The following is a 21,904-nucleotide window of genomic DNA, read 5'->3' on the forward strand; positions in this document are numbered from 1 at the left end:
TGCTATGGCATAAAACCAAGAATAGTCTTTGGAGCATGGATAACAATTTGGAGCATGGGTAACAATTTGGTTTCTGGTTCTTCTTCTACAAATTGCACAGAAAATAAACTGCTGCTGTAATGGTGGCACAGCCATCACAGGGAATCTTTGGGTGAACTGAGGAGACAGTGCTGGGGACTAAGGTACTTTTCATTCATTCATCTGATTAACTGTAGCAAGCACCTACTCTGTGCCTTGTGCTAGAAGAGCAGAAGAGTCATATAGCCTCCAAAAGTGTACTGTGCCAACTGCTCTTTGCAGTTTGTGTTTGTTGGCTCTTCACTGAACCACAGTTTAGATTTCACCACTGAGAAGTTCCCAAAATACTCTTGGAATCCATTGTACATAAAAATTTCTAAAAGCAGAGTATTAACAAATTTAGATACACAAACAATGATAATTTCTGGCTCTGAAAACTAAGTTCAGTCCAGTGCCTGCAAACAAAAACTAAGCAGAAGGACTAAAATAAACAAAATATTATCAGCCCTGCCTTCCCTTCTTCCCTTAGGCGTGGCTTTAATGTGGGCTTCCAGTCATGAGGAAACTCCCTATGTTTGCTCTAGGGAGATGTTTATGTGTGTTTTGATTCTTTAAAATCTAGGGATAAAGAGCTGTAAGAAAAAGGAAGAGGGTGCTCATTTAAGAAGTTGTAATTAAATGTGTGTTTTGAGGGATGTATTTTCTACAGGTACATTTATCTTTATAGACATATGAGTTATTTTAGGTATTTCTGGTTGATACAGATAGAGGATCAAATTAGGCCTCAGGAGACTTCAGTTCAAGTCCTGACTCTGCCAATATAAATGTAAATGTGGGTAAATCCCTTGCTCTCCATGATCCTCTTCTTCTTTGCTTTTTTGCCTAATTTATCAAGTTATTAAGGGAATCAACTGAGGGGCTAAATGTTAGGGCTTTTTGAAAATTGCAAAATATCATTTAGTAAGTGTTTGAATTCGACTGGGTATATTTAGTACTTAATTTAAAAAATCAATATTGCTGCCTGATCTTGCTACTAAAGCAATCTTATACAGTCTTACATATCTACTTTTGGTAATTATTTAATCAAATTCCATCTCAAATATATTTTAAACCAGCAGAGTTAACTTACACAGTGGCACTATTCCAAGTTTGTTTTCTAATATATGTAATAGAAGCTCATTAAAGCACTCATTAAAAATGCAAACACATCTCCAAAGCAGATAATTATTAAACAAAGCAAGTAATATCTGTAACATCCTTTTAACAAAAAGTCTACTTTTAAATATTGGTTTCTCTTAAAGCAATGGATAGATTTTGCAAGTGAATCCAATCCACAGGCTTGCTAAGCCCAGATTATGTTTATGAAAGGTATTGTGTTAGGTGCTGTAGAGTGACAAGATACAAGAAAACTGCCTCTGCCCTCAATGTGCTTAAGAGGACAGGATACAGGGGAAGCTAAATATAGGTGAATTAATTTATGTGAACAGCTGTACACATTACATTACTATTATATCTATCTATATATAATATATAATGTGTATTATATATAAAGAAGATAAATAATCCTTTAGTCCTAAGATAAAGCCGCATCAGTTTTAAAGATGAACAATTATTCAAATCAAAGTTTATCTAATTAGCTCAAATAACATTTATATTATCAGAGCATGTTTAGCTAATGTGTAATATAAGATACAGATAATCTCTAAATAGCAATGACACTAAAATATTCCTAAAAAATCTAAAAGTATGATTAACTATGGGATATGATACTGTACAGAAATGGGTTTTCCATGGGGCTGAAACACTGAAGCACAGACGTAGTGCTCAGGAATGCTTAGACAATGACTCTCCTCGCTCTTCTCCCCGAGATGAGGATGTGGTCTTCTGATATAAAACTTGGTTCAGAAACAAGGAGACCTCAATTATTGTAAGCATTTTCTTAAACTGAGTCATTAAATATAGAGAGTTTTTACATTAATGCTTCTCTGGCTAGGAATGTAAACACTAAATATAAAGTACCTGAGACAGAGTAAAAAAAACCAAGCTTCTCAGATCTGTCTGACCCACAAATGAGCCACAAATTGGAGTTACCAGAAAAGGAATTTATAATACTTATGATTAACATGAAAAATAAATAGTGAAATGATGAATAAAAGGAGAATTTCACTAGAAGGTTGGAATCTGTGAAAAAATCACATGTATATTTTAGAACTCTAAACACTGAAAAAATATTTGAAATTAGGAATTCAAATGGATAAGTTTACAGCAGATGACACACAGCATAATTAGTGAATAATGGGCTGGATCAGTGAGCTGGAACCCAGATAAATAGAAAGTATCTACTCCTGAAGCAGGAAGAGAAAAAAGAATGGAAACAATGGCAAGAACAAGACACACATGAAACTTTTCACATGTATATAATTGGAGTTCCAAAAAGGAGAGAGAGAATAGAGGAGAAGCAATATTCAAAGAGATAATGGATAAGAATATCTATGTATTGATGTAAGAACAAGGAGCAAGATAAACAAAGAAAACTGTAGCTAACCACATCATAGACAAACTGTTGAAAACCAAAGATGAAGAGAAAAATCATAAAAGCAGCCAGAAGAAAAAGGAGAAATTAGCTTCAAAGAAGCAACAATAAGATTCACAGTTGATTTATCAACATAAATTATAGATGCGAGAAGACAATATTGTCAACGTTAAGAGCTTAAAGAAAATAATTGCCAGCCTAGAATTATATCTTGCAATCATATCCTTCAAATATGAAAGTAGAATAAAGATGTTTTCAGGAAAACTAAAGGATGTTCTTCAGGCAGAAGGAAAATAATCTCAGCCTAGGCAACAAAGCAAGACCTTGTCTCTACAAAAAAAAAAAAAAAAAAAAAGTGGGCACAGTGGCACACACCGGTAGTCCTAGCTACTCAGGAAGCTGAGGTGGGAGGATTGCTTGAGCCCAGGAAGTTGAGGCCACAGTGAGCCATGATCATGCCACTCCATTCCAGCTTGTGTGACAAAGCGTGAGACACCTGCCTCAAAAAAAGAAAAAAAAAAAAAAAAAGAGAGAGAGAGAAAGAAAAGAGAATCCCAGACAGAAAAACATGGAAATGAAGGAAGGAATAAAAAACATTGGTGAGGGTAAACATGGATATTTGTAAGTCACTATTGATTATAAAAGTAATTATAATGTCCTTTGTAGTATAAAATATATGTAGAACTAAGATGTGTGGCAAAAAGAACAAAATCAGGAGGGATAAATCATTTAAAAGGTCTAAGGGTCTAATAGTATCAGAGGAGTGGCAAAAATAATTTGTATAATTCTGTAATAAATCAAGGATATATATTGCAATCTCTAGGATAGTTACTATTAGAATTAAAGAAGTAAAACTTGCAAGTTTTTAGAATGAAATCCTTGAATAATTAAAAAAATAGAGGAAAGAGAGGGCGAAAAAAAGAACATAAAATGACAACAAAAGGAATATAAAAGAAAAGAGCTCAATAGAAAATGAAAAATAAGATGGTAGCTATAAGCCCAATGATGTCAGTGATTACACTGAATGTAAATAAGCTAAATTTGAAGTAAAATACTGTCAGATTAGATAAAAAACAAACCCAAATCTTCAAATCTAATAAAAAGAAATGTTTAATGTGAAAGGAAAGCCAAATATACCATGCAAACACAAACCTGCCCCTGCTCCTAAAGCTGTCTAGCTATACTAATATCAGACAATGTGAACTGTAAGGCAAGAAACATTATTAGAGATAAAGTGAGACAGTTCATAATTCTAAACAAATAAGTCCAATAGGAAATGAGTACAATCTTAAATCTCTGTGCACCTAATAATATAGCTTCAAAATAAACTAAACAAAAATGGACAGAACAATGAGAAAAAAATGTACAAATCAGCACTCACAGTGGGAGGCATTAGTGCATCTCTTTCAAACACGTAGCAGAAAAAGTGAAAAATAAAAAAATCGGTAAGAATATAGAAGATATAAACAGCACAGTTAACATATGTAAGCTAATGTCATGTATGCAAAATGGTACCTAATGACCACTTCATTCATATTCACTTCAAGTATACAAAGAACATAAGAACATTTATTACAATCAATATATCATAACAAGAAAAAAGTCTCAACAATTTCAAAATATTGACATCTTTCAGAATGTCTTCTCTGACCACAATGGAAATTAAGCTAAAGATCAATAACAACAATAGGAAAAACCCAAGTGCTCAAAATTAAACAATATACTCTAAATAATCCATGGGATAAAGAAAAAAAACAGAAATTAGTTTTTAAACTTAAATAATAAAAATCACATTTGAAAAATCATGTGAAAAAACTAAAATGGTGCTTAGAAGGAAATATATAGTTTTATATTCCATATTAGAAAGGAAAAAGCCTGAAAATCAATGACTTAAGTGTTAATTTCAAGAAAGTAGAGAGAGAGCAGGAATCAAACTTACAAAAAGAAATGATAAAGATAAAAGCAAAAACCAAGGAAATAAAAATCAAACATATAAGAAAGACAATAAAGCCAAAGTCAGTTGTTTAAAAACATCAAAATCTAAAGAAGACTGATCAAAAGAAAAAAAAATAGAGAAAACAAATTTGCAACAACAGCAATGAAAAAGGAGATATCACTATAGATCATACAAGCATCAAAAGGACAATAAAAGGAAACAAAACAAATTTATGCTGATAAATTTGACAATTCGGATGAAATAGACAAACTCTTTGAAAATACAATTTACCAAGACTGACAGGAGAAGAGATGAAAATATCAATAATTTAAGATGTATTTTTTTAAAAATTAAGCCCATTATTTTCAAAAAGAAAAGCCTGGGCTCAGACAGTTTATCAGTGAATTCTTCCAAACACTTAAGGAAAAATTAACAGCTGTCTTGTATAATTCTTCCAGAACACAGAAAGAGAAGGTGAGCTTTCCAGACTTAAAAAAAATTGTAATAGCATAAACTTGATTTTTAAACCCTGACAAGGATTGTGAGAAAGAAAATTGCAAGCCCATCTTTCTCATAAACATTACTTAAAAATTCCTAACAAAATATTAGGAAGCCAAATCCATTGATACAGTAAATGGAGTGCAAGTTTAGTCCAAGTGTGCAAGTGTGGCTTACCATTCAAAAATCATAAACATAATTCACCACATTAACAGAAAAAGGAGTAAAATCATACAATCATCTCAAATGCAGAAAAAGCATTTGATAAATTCAACATCCATTTGTGATGAAAACACGTGATCAATTAAGAACAGAACTTTCTTAATCTCATAAAGAATATCTACAAAATATCCACAGCAAACATCATTCTCAATAGTAGTATGTTGAAAACTTGCCCCTAAGATTGGAACTGGGTCAAGAATGACCGCTGTCATCATTTCAGTCTAACATTGTAGAAGGAGGTCTAGCCAATGCAAAAGGTCAGAGAAAGAAATAAATGTCATGGAGATTGGAAAGCAAGAAATAAAATTGTCATTTCCAGACAATAAGATCATGCACATTCAAAATATCTAGAGAATCTAAGGACAAATTCTTAGAATTAATAAGAGAATATAGGAAGGGAACCGGATATACAGTCAACATATAAAAACTAGTTGCATTTGTATATATTGGCAATAAACAAATAGAAAATAAAACATATTTACAATAGCATCAAAAAACTCAAACACCTAGAAATAAATCTTATTAAAGATGTGCAAGATCTCTAACTGAAAACTAAAATATTATTGAGAAAAATTAAAGGAGAGCTAAATAAATGGAAGTATATGCATCATTATAATTGGAAGACTCAATATGGTAAAGATGTTAGTTCTCTCCAAATTAATACATTCACCCATGCAATTTTGGTCAAAATCTAAGCTACAGGTTCTTCTTTTTCCAGAAATTGACAAGTTTTCCTAAAATTCATATCAAATGTAAAAGTTGGAAATCACCAAGTTATTCTTGAAGAATAAATATAGAGGACTTACACTGTGAGATATCAGAAACTATTATTATAAAGTTATGACAATCAAAACTGTGTGGTACTGGTGCAAGAAGAGATAACTGTCCAATGAAACACAACAGGGAATCCAGAAGCAGATCTGCACATATATGGTGGCATGATTTATGATAAAGGTGATCCTGCAATACAGTAGGGAAAAGGATAATCTTTTAGATAAATTGTGCTGTGTCAATTCAACATTCAAGTGGAAAAAAAGGTATTCTAATGTTTATTTCACATTACACACAAGAGTCAATATCAGATGGATTGCAGAAATAATTGAAAGATGAAACAATAAAACTTCTAGAGTAGAACATCTTCATGACCTTGGAGTCAGCAATCCTTTGTTAAATAGAAAATAAGCAAATGCAAAAGCATTAATCATAAAAGGAAAAAATGTGATAAACTTGGCTACATTAAAACTAAAAACTTCTGTTCCCCCAAATTGAGTGAAAAGGCAACCCACAAGGTGAGAGAAAAATATTAACATATATTAATTTATATCCAATGCAAACACAGATATATATGACTAAAAAACACAAATCTAGAATGTATAAAGAACACCTGCAAGTCAATAAGAAAAAGTTGAACAACTCAACAGCATAATGGGCAAAAGTCTCATAAAAGAGATGTGTAAATAAACATACAGAAAATTGTTTATTAATTCTCAGGGAAATGCAAATTAAAACCATAATAAAATAACACTTGCTATCCACAAAAATGGCTAAGATGAAAAAGATGGAAAATAATAAGTGTTGACAAGGACGTGAAGGAATAAGAATTATCATATACCACTTGTGGGATAATAAATTGGTACAACCACTTTGGAGAAGTGGGAGTTACTACTAGAGTTGAACATATGCATAACCTGTAACCCATCAAACAGATTTCAAGGCATACACCTACTAGAAATGTATGCACATGTTCACCAAAAGAATTAGAATGGGGGGGAATTTGGGGGAACAGAATGTTCATGGCAACAGTACTTGTTAGTAGACAAAAATTGGAACAACCATTTGTTGGATGGTTGGAACAAATGGTTGTTCCAATTTTTGGAACAATGTTCCAAATATTCCAATGTTGTTCCAACAAACCGGCCCATGAACAACAAAATAATTAAACCAATTGTGATATAGCCACAGAATTTGGGCTATATCAGTAGCAGTAAGAATGATTTACAACTACATACAAAAGTATGGATGAATCTCTCCAACATAAAGATGAGCAGTAGAAACCAGACACAAAAAAGCATATATTCCATTTATACGAAGTATAAAAACAGGTGAGCTAATCTATGTTGTTAGATGTCAGCAGAGTGGTTACCATTGGGAAATTAGTGACTAGAAGGGAACAGAGGGAATTTTTGGAGAGCTGGTAATGTCCTGTTTCTTGATTTGGGTGATGGTTACAAGGGTGTGGTTGCCTTTACTCTGGTACTCCGGTTCTATGCATGGTACATGATTCTTGCCTCATGATTGTCTTTGCTGGAATTTTGCATTCCATCAGAAGGATTGGACAGAACTTAACTTCTGCTTATGCAATTGTTTAGTTCACATTCGATATACATATTTATATTGATTTTATTGAGGCTCTGCAAAATGCCTGCATCTCATGACATTCTTCTGGGCACTGGCTTTTTTCTCCACGTGGCTCCTCAGCTGTCTGATAATGTCTTTCTTATATGAGTTCTCTGTTCGTTGTCCATTTGCCTCTCTTGTGTGTGATCACCATTCTACCATATTTATGATGTATTGTCTTTGCATTCTCTGTTATTGGGCTGATAAAGGAATAGGGAGAGATCATCTTTAATAGAAAGGGCAATTTTCTGATTTGAGCAGAATCATGAGGCCATGGTATTTCCTGTATATTAAGACTTCAGGCCCACCACTGTGGCTCATGCTTGTAATCCCAGCACTTTGGGAAGCCGAGGTGGGTGGATCACTTGAGGTCAGGGGTTTGAGACCAGCCTGGCCAACATGGTGAAACCCTGTCTCTGCTGAAAATACAAAAATCAGCTGGGCATGGTGTGTGTGCCTGTAATCCCAGCTACTCGGGAGGTTGAGGCAGGAGAATCACTTGAACCCGGGAGGCAGAGGTTGCAGTGAGCCAAGATCATGCCACTGCACTCCAGCCTGGGTGACACAGCAAGACTCTGTCTCAAAAAAAGAGAGAGACTTCACTGATTAACTGCTTCATGCCTTCTGCCTGGGGATGACAGTGTCTTATCCAGCCCATCTAAATATTTGGTCTTATTGGCAAACGTATCTCTCTTGTGACGATGGATGTGTCATGCACAATAGCTTGATACCACTAAACATTCAAGTCATCAAATGAACTACTCTTCTTTATTATTTCACACTCACCAAACATATTTATGATTATAAACTTGGCTTCCCAAAGCTCTCTTGCAGCCAGAGAATAAATGCCAGATAGGTAGGTATGTTTTTTGGTGTGTGTATATATATATATATATATGTGTATATATATATATATTTTTTTTTTTTTTTTGAGATGGAGTTTTGCTCTGTCACCCAGGCTGGAGTTCAGTGGCGTGATCTCAGCTCACTGCAAGCCCCACCACCCGGGTTCATGCCATTCTTCTGCCTCAGCCTCCCAAGTAGCTGGGACTACAGGTGCCCGTCACCACGCCCTGTTAATTTTTTGTTTTCATATTTTTAGTAGACATCGGTTTCACCGTGTTAGCCAGGATGGTCTCGATCTCCTGACCTCATGATCCGCCTGCCTTGGCCTCCCAAAGTGCTGGGATTACAGGCGTGAGCCACCACGCCTGGCCTTTTGGTTTATATTTTAAGTCCCTCTCCATGTGTAAAATTAGCCCTGGGACACCAAAAATATCAAGTTTCTGGACCTGTCAAGCTGGGCTAAGTCAATGTTATAAAGACGGCCCTGTCTGAAGACCCTATTGCCTATCTTGCACCCAGGTACTCCTACAAACAAACATATTAATGTTCACTGCAGCAATGCATATTCTGTTTCTAAAAATACAGCCAAGGAGCCAAGGTTCTCAGAGCCTTCCCAGGAAAGGAAATTGAGACAAAAGGAATTTAGACGTCCAGTAGTTCTAATAAATATTGAGTGAATGGAAATTTTTACTTTGAGATAAATATGAACAATCGTCATGTTAAGCATGTTTTCTATCATCTGGCTGTTTCCATGAAGTAGGAAACGTCTGTGAGCAGACTCATCCTTCAGCAACTTGTTCAGATTTGCACCTGACCTCTTCTATACAACAGCTGCCAAGGAAACCTACATTGATTTCCTACCACGTATTTTTATCACAATGCAAGAGGCAAGTAGCAGCATGTCAAAACTGCTCTCTGGAGAAAGTGATTATTATTATTTTTTATTTATTTTGCTTTCCATGTAGTTCAGAACCCCTTTGGGTACTCTCCAGTGTGTTTTGAGATTGCTGACCCTCACTCTCTACTAAAGGTCACTGAGGTTGCTCCCCACAACATGCCACCTTCGAGTCCCCAGGGGTTTTGAGAAGCCTAGGCATGCAGACCAGTGGACTCATTCCAGTCTGCAGCAGCTGAGAGAGAGCACCATGGAGAGTAAGGCAGAGCTGAGCGAAATGAGGACCTGCTGGACTCTGGTACAGCCAGGCTCGGGGGAGCCACATAATTAGTACAAACATCATTGTGTTGAGACACCTCTCCAGCTCTGTTTATTTTGCACATAAACCCAGCCATTAGGTTCAACAAACATTTGTTAAACATCTGTGCTGCGTCAGACCACATCCAAGGCACAAGGGCAATAAGGCAAGTACTCTTTTACAGCTTTATAGTTCACCAAAGCACTTTTTACATGTTTCATCTCAGTCAACTTTGTGAAATTAAACAGTGCACATATTAGTACTGCGTTTCCATCTTACAAATGGGGAAGCTGAGAATCCAAAAGGTTGAGTCATTTACCTAGGGTTATATAGTTAATAAATGGATGTTCTGGAACAAAATCCAGGGATTTGATTCTTTATTCAATACTCTATTTGGCATTTAATTAGAAGGTGTTTCAGTTCCTTGGTATGTGCAGGAGAGAGACACTACTTTCCTTGCTTATAATTCTTTATCGTGAGTGCCACAGATAAGATGACCGATAGGGATTCATGTTAGTACCGCTTAATTCTAAGAGAAAATTTTCATCTCTGACCGTTTAATGGTTTTCCCCAGATTATATTTTTATTTGCATACAATTTACTTTGTTGAATCAGATACTTTTCCAACAAAATGAGTAAGATCTAAAATTCTGAATTGGAATATTTGGAATTTTTGAATGCCCAAAGTATATATTTTCTGTTGCAAATACTTTGGCTCATGGTTTTATCCAATTTGGAATTGAATTCTATACCACCTTATATCCTATAATTATTTCTAATAATACTACAAATTCCTAGAGGAGAGCAACCATATCACGGCTCTGGGAGTGTAGCCAGGACTAACAATATTTGCTGAATGGAATTTAAATTATGGCTGACCTTGCTACTCCCTAAATGGGAAGCATTAGAACTCATTGTTAAGCATCAATCCAGATTTCTCACAGAAATCTGCTTCTACCACTAATATTGGGCAGGTTATATAAACCAACAAAGCCCCATGGCCCTCATTAGAAAATGGGGATGATAATGCCCATCTCTGAAGCCCTTTATAAGAATTAAATGAGAAGCCTGGTATATGGTGAGAATATAATAAGTGGTAGGTCTTATTATCAAGACCACTTTCTTGGGTCTTTCGAGAGGTCCTTCTATCTTCTCCTATATTAATGTGATGTTTCTTTTCACTGTCACAAACTGAAAGGTCAGAGTTCCAGAGCAAATTACCCATGGAGCAGCCACCGCAGAGGGCCTTGTGTTTGCTGAAAATAATTGAATAAGTATTTGCAATAGTGCTGACTGTATAATGGAGAGAGCTGATTCTTTTCTCTCTCAATTTTATTTTGTTTAGTGTTAACGTTGGTTGGTGAATAATGGCTGCTTCAAATTAGATATTACTTTGAATAATTAGATTCCCTTTATAAAGCTATGATAAATTAGTTACTGCTACAGGAAATCAAATTTTTTAAAGGGCATAAAATAGGACTCTGAATGCTTCATATAGTTCTCTAAACTGGGTTTGTTAAATATTATCCATATTTATCAGAGAGGCAAAATTAACCCCAGTTTTGAGGGATATAATAGCGTTTAAGAATTCAATCAGATGACCTCTTCAGGCTAACAATGAGCAAAATAAAAACTAGAGCACCTGCCGTTTATGACCAAAATCTCAAGAGATAACTATAATGCTAGATGCATAGTTTTGACACACTGAGTTTTTTAAAGCAAATTTTCATCTGCTTATTTTATTCCTAAAGCTGAGAATGTTAAAGTATTTAAAAAGAGGTTTGCTTGTTTCTCTCATTATATAATTATGACAAAGAAAAAAGATCATCCTTTTGCAAACTTCTCAGGTTCCTCACTTCAATGGATTTATTCTTTGAGCAGAAATTGTAACTTTCCAGTGAGATTGTAAATGGCATTCATTCTTTGATTCTTTTTCCTGTAACTTCCTTTTTTTTTTTTTTTTTACCATAAGCACATAGTACAGTACTTTAAGAATTGGGAAAAATCTTTTTAGTTGTTATTTTTATTTTTATTTCTCATTGAAAAACAAAAAGCAGTGTGGGCAGGGGACCATGCCACCTTCACCAAGGCTGGACTAAGAATGTGCCATCGGGGAGAACTCATAGCTATTGCGAGTTGATCACACCCAAGGTTGTTGAACCCTAAACGCTGAGAATATGGACAATTGGGCAATAAGAAATATTTAAATGTCTATTATGTGCCTAATTTTAGTCAGACTTGTATGGCTATTGCAGCATTTATGCATGGCTATAATTCTCAGACTAAAGAATAGCGCCTAGCACACAGTGGGTGCTCAGTAAATATTCGCCAAATAAACAATGCAGAGCTAAAGCAGGACAGCAATTATCATGCCTCAAACAGGGGAGGTCTGAGTCACTTCCTGCCTGAGAAGCCAGAAGAGGGTTTTTCTCTCTGAAAGTACAGTAGTTGATTCTGAAGTAGGAACCAAATTAAGCAGAAACATTGATGCACATGACTTTAAAAACTATTAAGTTTTCATTGTACTTTTTCTTCTCACAAAGGACTCTAGAATAATAGGATGTACAGATAAGGAAAGAGAAGAAATATGTTAAAAGAAACACTGCTATGGCACAGGTACATAATTTTTCATTTGATTATCTATGCATACCATATAATTAACATACATATATTTTTTTTTTTTACAAAAACTGGAACCATACCATTTTGTAATTTTTTTGCTTTGTCACCAGATAGTCCCCTGCCACATTATTTCAGTAAGAATGTATATCATACCAGATGGATGTACACGAATTTATTTGCCCACATCCCTGTTGCACATTAAGAAAATACTGCAATGAACATGTGATACCCATCACAATAGAATACTTAATAGATTAAAGTGACCTCTCAACTATAAAGAACTTGCCTTAAGTTACTTTTCCTGAAGTAGCAATGGGACTGACGTCATTCACTGGAGAGAAAAGAGGAGTCTGTGTCTGCCCAGGGCAGTGCTAACTGACAGGTGAAGAAACAAAACCCAGGGTTCCCGGGACTTGGGCAACAGAGGACACATTGTTATCAGAAAATCAAGTGAATTTTTTGAAGCTGAAAGGAACTTTAGAAATAGTCAATTGTTACATCCTCAATTAACTCTTGAGGTTCCTGGAGAGGTTAAATGGGTTTTTTGTTTCGTGTTTTGAGACGGAGTCTTGCTCTGTCACCCAGGCTGGAGTGCAATAATGTGATCTCCGCTCACTGCAACCTCTGTCTCCCAGGTTCAAGCGATTCTCGTGCCTCAGCCTCCTGAGTAACTGGGATTATAGGTGTGTGCTGCCATGCCTGGCTAATTTTTGTAACTTTAGTAGAGACGGGGATTTGCCAGAAGAGATGTTGGCCAGGCTGGTCTCCCAACTCCTGACCTCAAGTGATTCACTAGCCTCGGCCTCCCAAAGTGCTGGGATTACAGGCATGAGCCACCGATCCCAGCCTAAATGTTTTCTGCTGAAGCTAAATTTTATATCACCTCTTAAATCTCCTCACCTTGTAATTTTGGTAGGTTTCTGCAATCACACAGAGTTTTAATACTTTTATAATTCAAGACTCTGGGTAAGTGGAACTTTGGTCCCCACAACCACATTCTAAGTTCAAGTGCAGCTAACCTATGCAGGTCTTTCAACAGCGTGATCCTAACAGATTCTGTGCAACCCTTAGCTAAAAATCCCAGTCCAAACCTAGAAAACATGCTAAGTGAAAGAAGCCAGACACAAAAAAACACATATTGAATGATTCCATTTATATAAAATGTCCAGAATAGGCAAATCCATAGAAACAGAAAGTACATTAGTGGTTGCCAGGGGCTGAGAGAAAGGGAAATAGGAGTAACTGCTTAATGGGCATAGGACTTCTTTTTGGGGTGATGAAAATACAGACAGTCTCTGACTTATGATGGTTCAGTTTGCCTTAGGATGTTTCAACTTTACAATGGTGCAAAAGTGATACACATTCAGTAGAAACCATACTTCAAGTACCCATACAATCATTCTGTTTTGCACTTTCAGTATAGTATTCAATGAATTCCATGAGCAATTCAACACTTTTTTTAATATAATATAGACTTTGTGTTAGACGATTTTGCTCAACTGTAGGCTAGTGTAAGTGTTCTGCGCACATTTAAGGCAGGCTAGGCTAAACTATGATGTTCGGTAGATTTGGTGTAATAAATGCACTTTTAACTTACTTATTGAGTTTTTTTGGGAATGTAATCCCATTGCAAATTGAGGAGCATCTGTATTCTATAATTAAGATAGTGGTGATGGTTGCACAGTATTGTGAATATATTAAACAATCACTGAACTGCGCACTTTAAAATGGTTACAATGGTGAATTTTATGTCATGTGGATTTTATCTCAAGTGAATTAAAAAACAAAAAACTGTCCAGCCTATGTCAATGAAGATAAGAGACAGACCAACCAGATGAGTGAGTGGAGACTGCTTAAAGAGTAGCCCCATTGTGAGCTCTTCCTGGGGAGGACATGCAGTACCTCCTGCAGAATACTGAATACTCCCATTCTATCCCCCCATTTCCAGCCAAGTAAAGGGAGCGTCCAGAGAAACATGCCATAAGCTGACCCATGCCTCCTGGAGTTCAGAAAGCACAGGAGCTGGAGTCTGAGTTTTCCCTGAAAATGTATCTCCATATAATGAAAGACACAGGATGGGGTGAGAGATCTGGTTCTATAAAAAATCTTAGGCAATTTACAAAAACCAACTGGAGCAGGCCAAGAGAAGAACAGGATGCTGTAGGAGCTGAGTGCACTTCCACAGTTGTTGGGCAAAGGTATGTTTTTCTTGTGGGTTCAAGCTAAGTCACACTGTAAAAATCCTATTAAGAGTGCTGCCCGCCAGAGTGATGAAACTCCACAGGAAGCTCCTGCATGCAGCAATCAGTGACCCCAGTGAGCTCCATCTCCAAAGAACACCCAGTGTGCCTCACGCCAAAAAAAGAGGCAACAAGATATCTGCCAGTGTATAAATTCCACCTGACTACAGGACGCGTGGTAGAGTCAAAGGAGATAAAGAATGTGAAAGCCCTTCTTAGGACATAAAGTACTATTGAAGTGTTAATTATTAGTAAAAATGACTTAGAATCATCAAACATGTGCTATTAATTTCTTGTCTCATATCTCTAATTACTTAAATCTTTGATTACAACCTGAGAAATTGTGGAAATTACAGGGCTAGAACTCCTGTGATTTCATCACCTCAAATTACTGCCTCAGGCGGATAGTATTTCCAAACCCAGCTAGACACTCACATGACCACACCCCCTTCTCAGCATACTAGATTCAGAATTATGTCAAGTGTCAAGCCACATTCTACTATCCCTTGGAGTCATTACTGAATGGTCAAAAATTCCAATGTATTATGTCATGTGGAAGAGGCCAGAGGAATATCTATCGCATCCTATTTTAAACTCCTGAGAAGGCAACTCAACCATCTGTCTTGGCAACCCATTCCAGGTTGGAACCACCCTGGCAGAAACGTCTCTCTTCTGTTTAATCTAAATCCTTCAAATAGAACCTTGAGATAATTGCATCCCATTTCATTTTCAAATAATTTGGAACACAGTTGTTTACCATCTGGGTTATAGGATTATATAATGTCACAGGGCTGTGGTGAGCAATAAATGAAATAATGCATGTAAAACACATAGCTCAGTGTCTGGCATATAATAATGGCTCAGTACATATTTATTATCACCATCATTACATGTGTTAGTACTCTGTCCGTCACAAGTGACATGCAACTCAAAATAATTTAAGCTAAAAAAGGGGGTGGGGTGGAAAATATAATTAAAAAGGAAGTAAAAGTATGCAGTGGCCTTCAGGTACTACCAGATCCAGGACTCAAATAACATTTACAGGACTCCTCTTTCTCTTTCTTCTCCTTTTTTTTTAAGACAAGCTTTCAAAGCATAAAAGGCAGGACAGCAACCAGCAGATTCAGTTGGGGTAAACCGTTATCTTAACCACTTTGAATAGGTTCCCTATTCATCAGTTCATTTATCAAAAATTTATTGAATGTGTTAAGCAGGGTTCTGAGAGCTGAGAATACAGCAATACCCAAAACAGATAAAACTGCTATCCTCTTGGAATTTACCTTCTAGTGGAAAGAGGGAATCTGTTAGAAGGAGAAGGGATGCTAGAAAGATAAAAATGTTATCCTCCACAAAATAAGGTCACGTCTTATACCTTAAGATCAACTCTTATCTTTCTTTCCTCCCAGCTAGTAAACTCAATCCTTTTACAACGTTCTTCCCTTTCACAAACATGTGAAATCCCCCAAATCAGGTCTTCAAATGGATAAATAGCCTTGTCTATGGATTTTGAGTGCATTTAGTTTACTTTTGCTGTGTAATCTCTGCATAATGTTTCTACAATATGCCTGTAGTTATAATAATATAACCTTCCTGTTTCCATTTTTTTGAATCACTTATTCTTTTTAGACTATTTTTGCATTAAATACAGGTCTTTCTTCTGCCTTCATGGTTTCCTTAAAATACGATGTTAATTAGTAAAATCCTGCAAAAACCTGGTCATTTATTAGTCATTTAAAAAATATTCCTCTGAGCGATTTTAATTCTATTCCTCTGTATTAACTATTCTAACTCTATAAAATTGAAGTCCTGGAGACCAAGCTTTTGAGAATCCCAGGAAGTGTGGCCTAATACTAGAAAATCTCAACTTCTGCCTCTCCCCTTTAAGTGCACAGTAAGAAATGCTTGCATGAAGCATTTTAGGCTGTGTTCTTATGATAAAATTCAACTTTCATGAAATAAATTAATCTGAATCAAGTTGTCCTCATCTGAAAATGTCTAGATTTATTAGTGCTAGCCCGGCTTTATTCCACAAACAATTCTATTTAAATTAGGCGTTGGTCTAACAAATCTGCCTGACCACAGCAATGACTCACGGACCATGTAGGAAACAACTTTCACTAAATTCAAGATTGCTCAAGTGAAAAGGTGCGCGGGGGAGGGGAGGAAGAGTTGGTTGTCCTCATCATTTTTATTTTTAAGTAATATTACAAGTTATCTATCCTGCCCCAACTGTTTCCTCAATTTGGTTGCTTTTCATTCCACTGTGGTTGGCATCTTTTGTCAAGGCAGTAATTTATTTCTTTTAATCCGGATATAATGGCCAAATGGGCGATCTGACTCACTCAAATCCCATCGTTAAAACTTATCTTGGAATTAAACAAAAATGGATTTTTAATCGTAGAGCTCATCAGCCTCATAGCCTCCACCTCATTTCTGAATGGCCTTGTTCGGCTTGCACCTTCTGTGCTTGCTGAACCAAAGCGCGCTGGTCGGCCGCGGCATCTCCGGAAGGGATGAAGAGCCTCCGCGCACACGCCCCTTACTTCCCTGTCCCGCACGCGCCACGAGCACGCTTGCAAAAGAAGGGGAGGTGGCGGGGACAGAGACAGAGGAAAAGAGAGAGAGAGAGAACGAAAGAGAAAGGAGAGAGAGGGAGAGAGAGAGGGAGAGAGAAGAGGGGAAGGAGAAGAGAGAAAAAAGAAAAAGAAAAAAAGGTCTGCTCTGGGATTATTATTATTATTTGGGTTAATACTCTTATCTTTGCATTCCAGCCGGAAGGTCGGCTCCAAGCCTTCTTTCCTGCCCTCCTCCTTCTTGAATTGGATACTATCCCTGTTGCCGCCTCCTGAGTCAGGAAAGGGATAGAACTTTCCCAGGGAGGTGAGGGGTGTCCCCGCCGCGATTTCCCGGTTACTTCCTCCCAGCAGAGATCCCTGTGGAGAGGAAACGTTCCCGACTTCCCTCCACGCGACCTCCTCCCCAGAAGCGAGCGGAGACGTCAGGCTGCTTCTGGGTTTATTTTGTAAACCCAGACAGTCAACTGCACTTGGCGCAGGCAAAGCTTCCTTGGCCCTTGCCCCAAAGCAAAGCTCTTTAAGAGGTCCGGGGATTCCTTGGCCTGGGTGGGGAGAGAGACGTGACCTGTGCGGCCGCCGCGAAGTGGGTCTCCAAGGGTGAGACCCCTCCCTCGGTGGCTGGGCGTGTCCCCTTTAGCCTTCCTGGACCCCATTACCGCCCGGCTTGGAGCTGGACGAAGGGACGTAATTGGTAGGCAAGTGGGTTGGGCATCTTGACTCAAGGACCAGAGTCTGGGCCTCTGGTGTGGACCCCTGCCCCCTCCCCGCTCTGTGCGGCCGTTCTAGAGGTCCGGGTGGGAGCTGGAGGAGGAAAGCGGGAGGAGGCGGCGAGGCCGCGGGGCGGTATGAGGGGGCGCCGGCCGCCTCTCGGATTGGCTGCGCCGCCGCCCCCTCCGCATCCCGCGCCCCCCACCACGCGCCCAGCCTGCTCCCTCCCGCAGGCTCCGAGCTGCTGCCCGCAGGAGGCAGGACGCGCAGGGGTGGGACCGGCCCCCCAGCCCCTCTCCCGGCCCCGGGCGCGCGGGAACCCCGGGTCCTGCAGCCTCCCGAGTGCGGAGAGGCGGGGCCGCCCGCTGCCGCCCGGCTGCCTGCGGCCCCGGCTCTGGGAGCGGGGCGCCCCGCGCGCGGCCACACGGCGGCCAGAGCGCCGAGGCGGTACCTTCAGCCTGCAATGAGAGGAACCCGGGAGAGCCCCCGGGAGCCAGCGAAGAGCTTGGCTGCTGCGTCCAGGGCTGCTGCTGCCGCCGCGGCTGCTTGAAACTCCTCAAAGTTGAGAGCCGGCTAGAGGCTGCCGCCCGCCGGGAGCCGCAGGGAAAGGAAGTCGGAAGGTGCAAGAGTGACAGACACGGACAGACGGACGCGCAGACCTTCGGAAGGCACTGCGTAGGCAGCCTCCCCGGAGCCCGCGAGGCTCCCCAGCACCGTGAGTTTTTTTCTGGATGGGTGGTTGCTAAGTATTTCCGTTTAATTGTTTGTAGCCTACGTTTGCGTATAGTTGTGTCTGTTGGAGGGAGTTTAAAACAACAACAATAACAACGCAGGATGCACCTTAGGAAAAAATTGAGTTTCTGATGGTGGGTGAGACGGTGGGTTGTATGGAGAGAATGTGACTGTAAATTTATATAAGCAGGACTAACCCAGGAAAGAGGAAAAAATACATTTAACAGTGAAGAGGCAACACAGAGCTCCCTATTGTGAAATAAAACCCATTTCAAAAGTTATTGGAAAGAAAGTAAGGTATGGCTCTTATGGGTTAACTAGTGGTAGTCAGTTTCTGCTTTTTACTCCCTCTGAATTATTAATTGTTTGCCAGGTTCACTGGTGGGAGGCTGAGCCGGTGGAAAAGACACCGGGAAGAGACTCAGAGGCGACCATAATGTCGTTACGTGTACACACTCTGCCCACCCTGCTTGGAGCCGTCGTCAGACCGGGCTGCAGGGAGCTGCTGTGTTTGCTGATGATCACAGTGACTGTGGGCCCTGGTGCCTCTGGGGTGTGCCCCACCGCTTGCATCTGTGCCACTGACATCGTCAGCTGCACCAACAAAAACCTGTCCAAGGTGCCTGGGAACCTTTTCAGACTGATTAAGAGACTGGACCTGAGTTATAACAGAATTGGGCTTCTGGATTCTGAGTGGATTCCAGTATCGTTTGCAAAGCTGAACACCCTAATTCTTCGTCATAACAACATCACCAGCATTTCCACGGGCAGTTTTTCCACAACTCCAAATTTGAAGTGTCTTGACTTATCGTCCAATAAGCTGAAGACGGTGAAAAATGCTGTATTCCAAGAGTTGAAGGTTCTGGAAGTGCTTCTGCTTTACAACAATCACATATCCTATCTCGATCCTTCAGCGTTTGGAGGGCTCTCCCAGTTGCAGAAACTCTACTTAAGTGGAAATTTTCTCACACAGTTTCCGATGGATTTGTATGTTGGAAGGTTCAAGCTGGCAGAACTGATGTTTTTAGATGTTTCTTATAACCGAATTCCTTCCATGCCAATGCACCATATAAATTTAGTGCCAGGAAAACAGCTGAGAGGCATCTACCTTCATGGAAACCCATTTGTCTGTGACTGTTCCCTGTACTCCTTGCTGGTCTTTTGGTATCGTAGGCACTTTAGCTCAGTGATGGATTTTAAGAACGATTACACCTGTCGCCTGTGGTCTGACTCCAGGCACTCGCGTCAGGTACTTCTGCTCCAGGATAGCTTTATGAATTGCTCTGACAGCATCATCAATGGTTCCTTTCGTGCGCTTGGCTTTATTCATGAGGCTCAGGTCGGGGAAAGACTGATGGTCCACTGTGACAGCAAGACAGGTAATGCAAATACCGATTTCATCTGGGTGGGCCCAGATAACAGACTGCTAGAGCCGGATAAAGAGATGGAAAACTTTTACGTGTTTCACAATGGAAGTCTGGTTATAGAAAGCCCTCGTTTTGAGGATGCTGGAGTGTATTCTTGTATCGCAATGAATAAGCAACGCCTGTTAAATGAAACTGTGGACGTCACAATAAATGTGAGCAATTTCACTGTAAGCAGATCCCATGCTCATGAGGCATTTAACACAGCTTTTACCACTCTTGCTGCCTGCGTGGCCAGTATCGTTTTGGTACTTTTGTACCTCTATCTGACTCCATGCCCCTGCAAGTGTAAAACCAAGAGACAGAAAAATATGCTACACCAAAGCAATGCCCATTCATCGATTCTCAGTCCTGGCCCCGCTAGTGATGCCTCCGCTGATGAACGGAAGGCAGGTGCAGGTAAAAGAGTGGTGTTTTTGGAACCCCTGAAGGATACTGCAGCAGGGCAGAACGGGAAAGTCAGGCTCTTTCCCAGCGAGGCAGTGATAGCTGAGGGCATCCTAAAGTCCACGAGGGGGAAATCTGACTCAGATTCAGTCAATTCAGTGTTTTCTGACACACCTTTTGTGGCGTCCACTTAATTTGTGCCTATATTTGTATGATGTCATAATTTAATCTCTTCATATTTAACTTTGTGTGTGGTCTGCAAAATAAACAGCAGGACAGAAATTGTGTTGTTTTGTTCTTTGAAGTACAACCAAATTCTCTTAAAATGATTGGTAGGAAATGAGGTAAAGTACTTTAGTTCCTCAATGTGCCAGAGAAAGATGGGGTTGTTTTCCAAAGTTTAAGTTCTAGATAACAATATCTTAGCTTTTAGCACTATTGGTAATTTCAGAGTAGGCCCAAAGGTGATATGACTCCCATTGTCCCTTTATTTAGGATATTGAAAGAAAAAATAAACTTTATGTATTAGTGTCCTTTAAAAATAGACTTTGCTAACTTACTAGTACCAGAGTTATTTTAAAGAAAAACACTAGTGTCCAATTTCATTTTTAAAAGATGTAGAAAGAAGAATCGAGCATCAATTAATTATAAAGCCTAAAGCAAAGTTAGATTTGGGGGTTATTCAGCCAAAATTACCGTTTTAGACCAGAATGAATAGACTACACTGATAAAATGTACTGGATAATGCCACATCCTATATGGTGTTATAGAAATAGTGCAAGGAAAGTACATTTGTTCGCCTGTCTTTTCATTTTGTACATTCTTCCCATTCTGTATTCTTGTACAAAAGATCTCATTGAAAATTTAAAGTCATCATAATTTGTTGCCATAAATATGTAAGTGTCAATACCAAAATGTCTGAGTAACTTCTTAAATCCCTGTTCTAGCAAACTAATATTGGTTCATGTGCTTGTGTATATGTAAATCTTAAATTATGTGAACTATTAAATAGGCCCTACTGTACTGTGCTTTGGACATTTGAATTAATGTAAATATATGTAATCTGTGACTTGATATTTTGTTTTATTTGGCTATTTAAAAACATAAATCTAAAATATTTTATGTTATCAGATTATGCTATTTTGTATAAAGCACCACCAATAGCAAGTCTCTCTCCAAAATTCTTATAGTAAAGTTGATTTTTTTAAAGGGGGAGGGGAAGGCTTTAATGTGTTCTAGATCAATTTATACCTTCCGTATGATGTTTTACTCTGATATCATTGTGCACTTTAGCCAGATCCAGAAAACACTCAAACTCTTATTTTGCAACAAGTGAGAGCCCAGGAGACCTCCTTATTATCCTGTCTCTGCTTTGAGGCAATCAAGTACCCTCTCTGAACCTAGGTTCCCTCATCTGTAAAACAAAGGTTTCAGACCAGATGGTGTTTAAGGTTTTTCCCCATACTGGAATGAATGATTTCTTGGTGGTATTAGCATCATCACAGACCTATACTTGCTTTCTGAAACTCTACCACATACTGAAGGAATGCAGGAATGGGATTAAGATGACTA

General features: G+C 38.8%; 2 protein-coding genes across 8 annotated transcripts in view; one reads left to right on the forward strand and one right to left on the reverse strand.

Annotated features, from left to right (window-relative positions):
- The window catches only part of PCED1B (PC-esterase domain containing 1B), a 156,859-nt gene extending 138,360 nt beyond the window's left edge, over positions 1-18,499 (reverse strand). For 2 of the 7 annotated variants that reach the window (XR_010108826.1, XM_063593072.1), the window contains exon 1: positions 18,241-18,499. The gene's annotated coding sequence lies outside the window, so the exon portion shown is untranslated. The remainder of the gene's footprint in view (positions 1-18,240) is intronic. The other 5 variants (XM_063593074.1, XM_063593073.1, XR_010108827.1 and 2 more) reach the window with 4 other exon arrangements.
- Positions 18,174-21,496, forward strand: AMIGO2 (adhesion molecule with Ig like domain 2). The gene is made up of 2 exons (XM_003825767.5): positions 18,174-18,504; positions 18,895-21,496. Exon 2 carries the CDS (start codon positions 18,958-18,960, stop codon positions 20,524-20,526), a length of 1,569 nt encoding a protein of 522 aa, XP_003825815.1. The 5' UTR covers positions 18,174-18,504; positions 18,895-18,957; the 3' UTR covers positions 20,527-21,496.
- Positions 21,497-21,904: the final 408 nt, after the last annotated feature.

This window comes from Pan paniscus, chromosome 10 (genome assembly GCF_029289425.2).
Source record: "Pan paniscus chromosome 10, NHGRI_mPanPan1-v2.0_pri, whole genome shotgun sequence".
Taxonomy (NCBI): domain Eukaryota; kingdom Metazoa; phylum Chordata; class Mammalia; order Primates; family Hominidae; genus Pan; species Pan paniscus.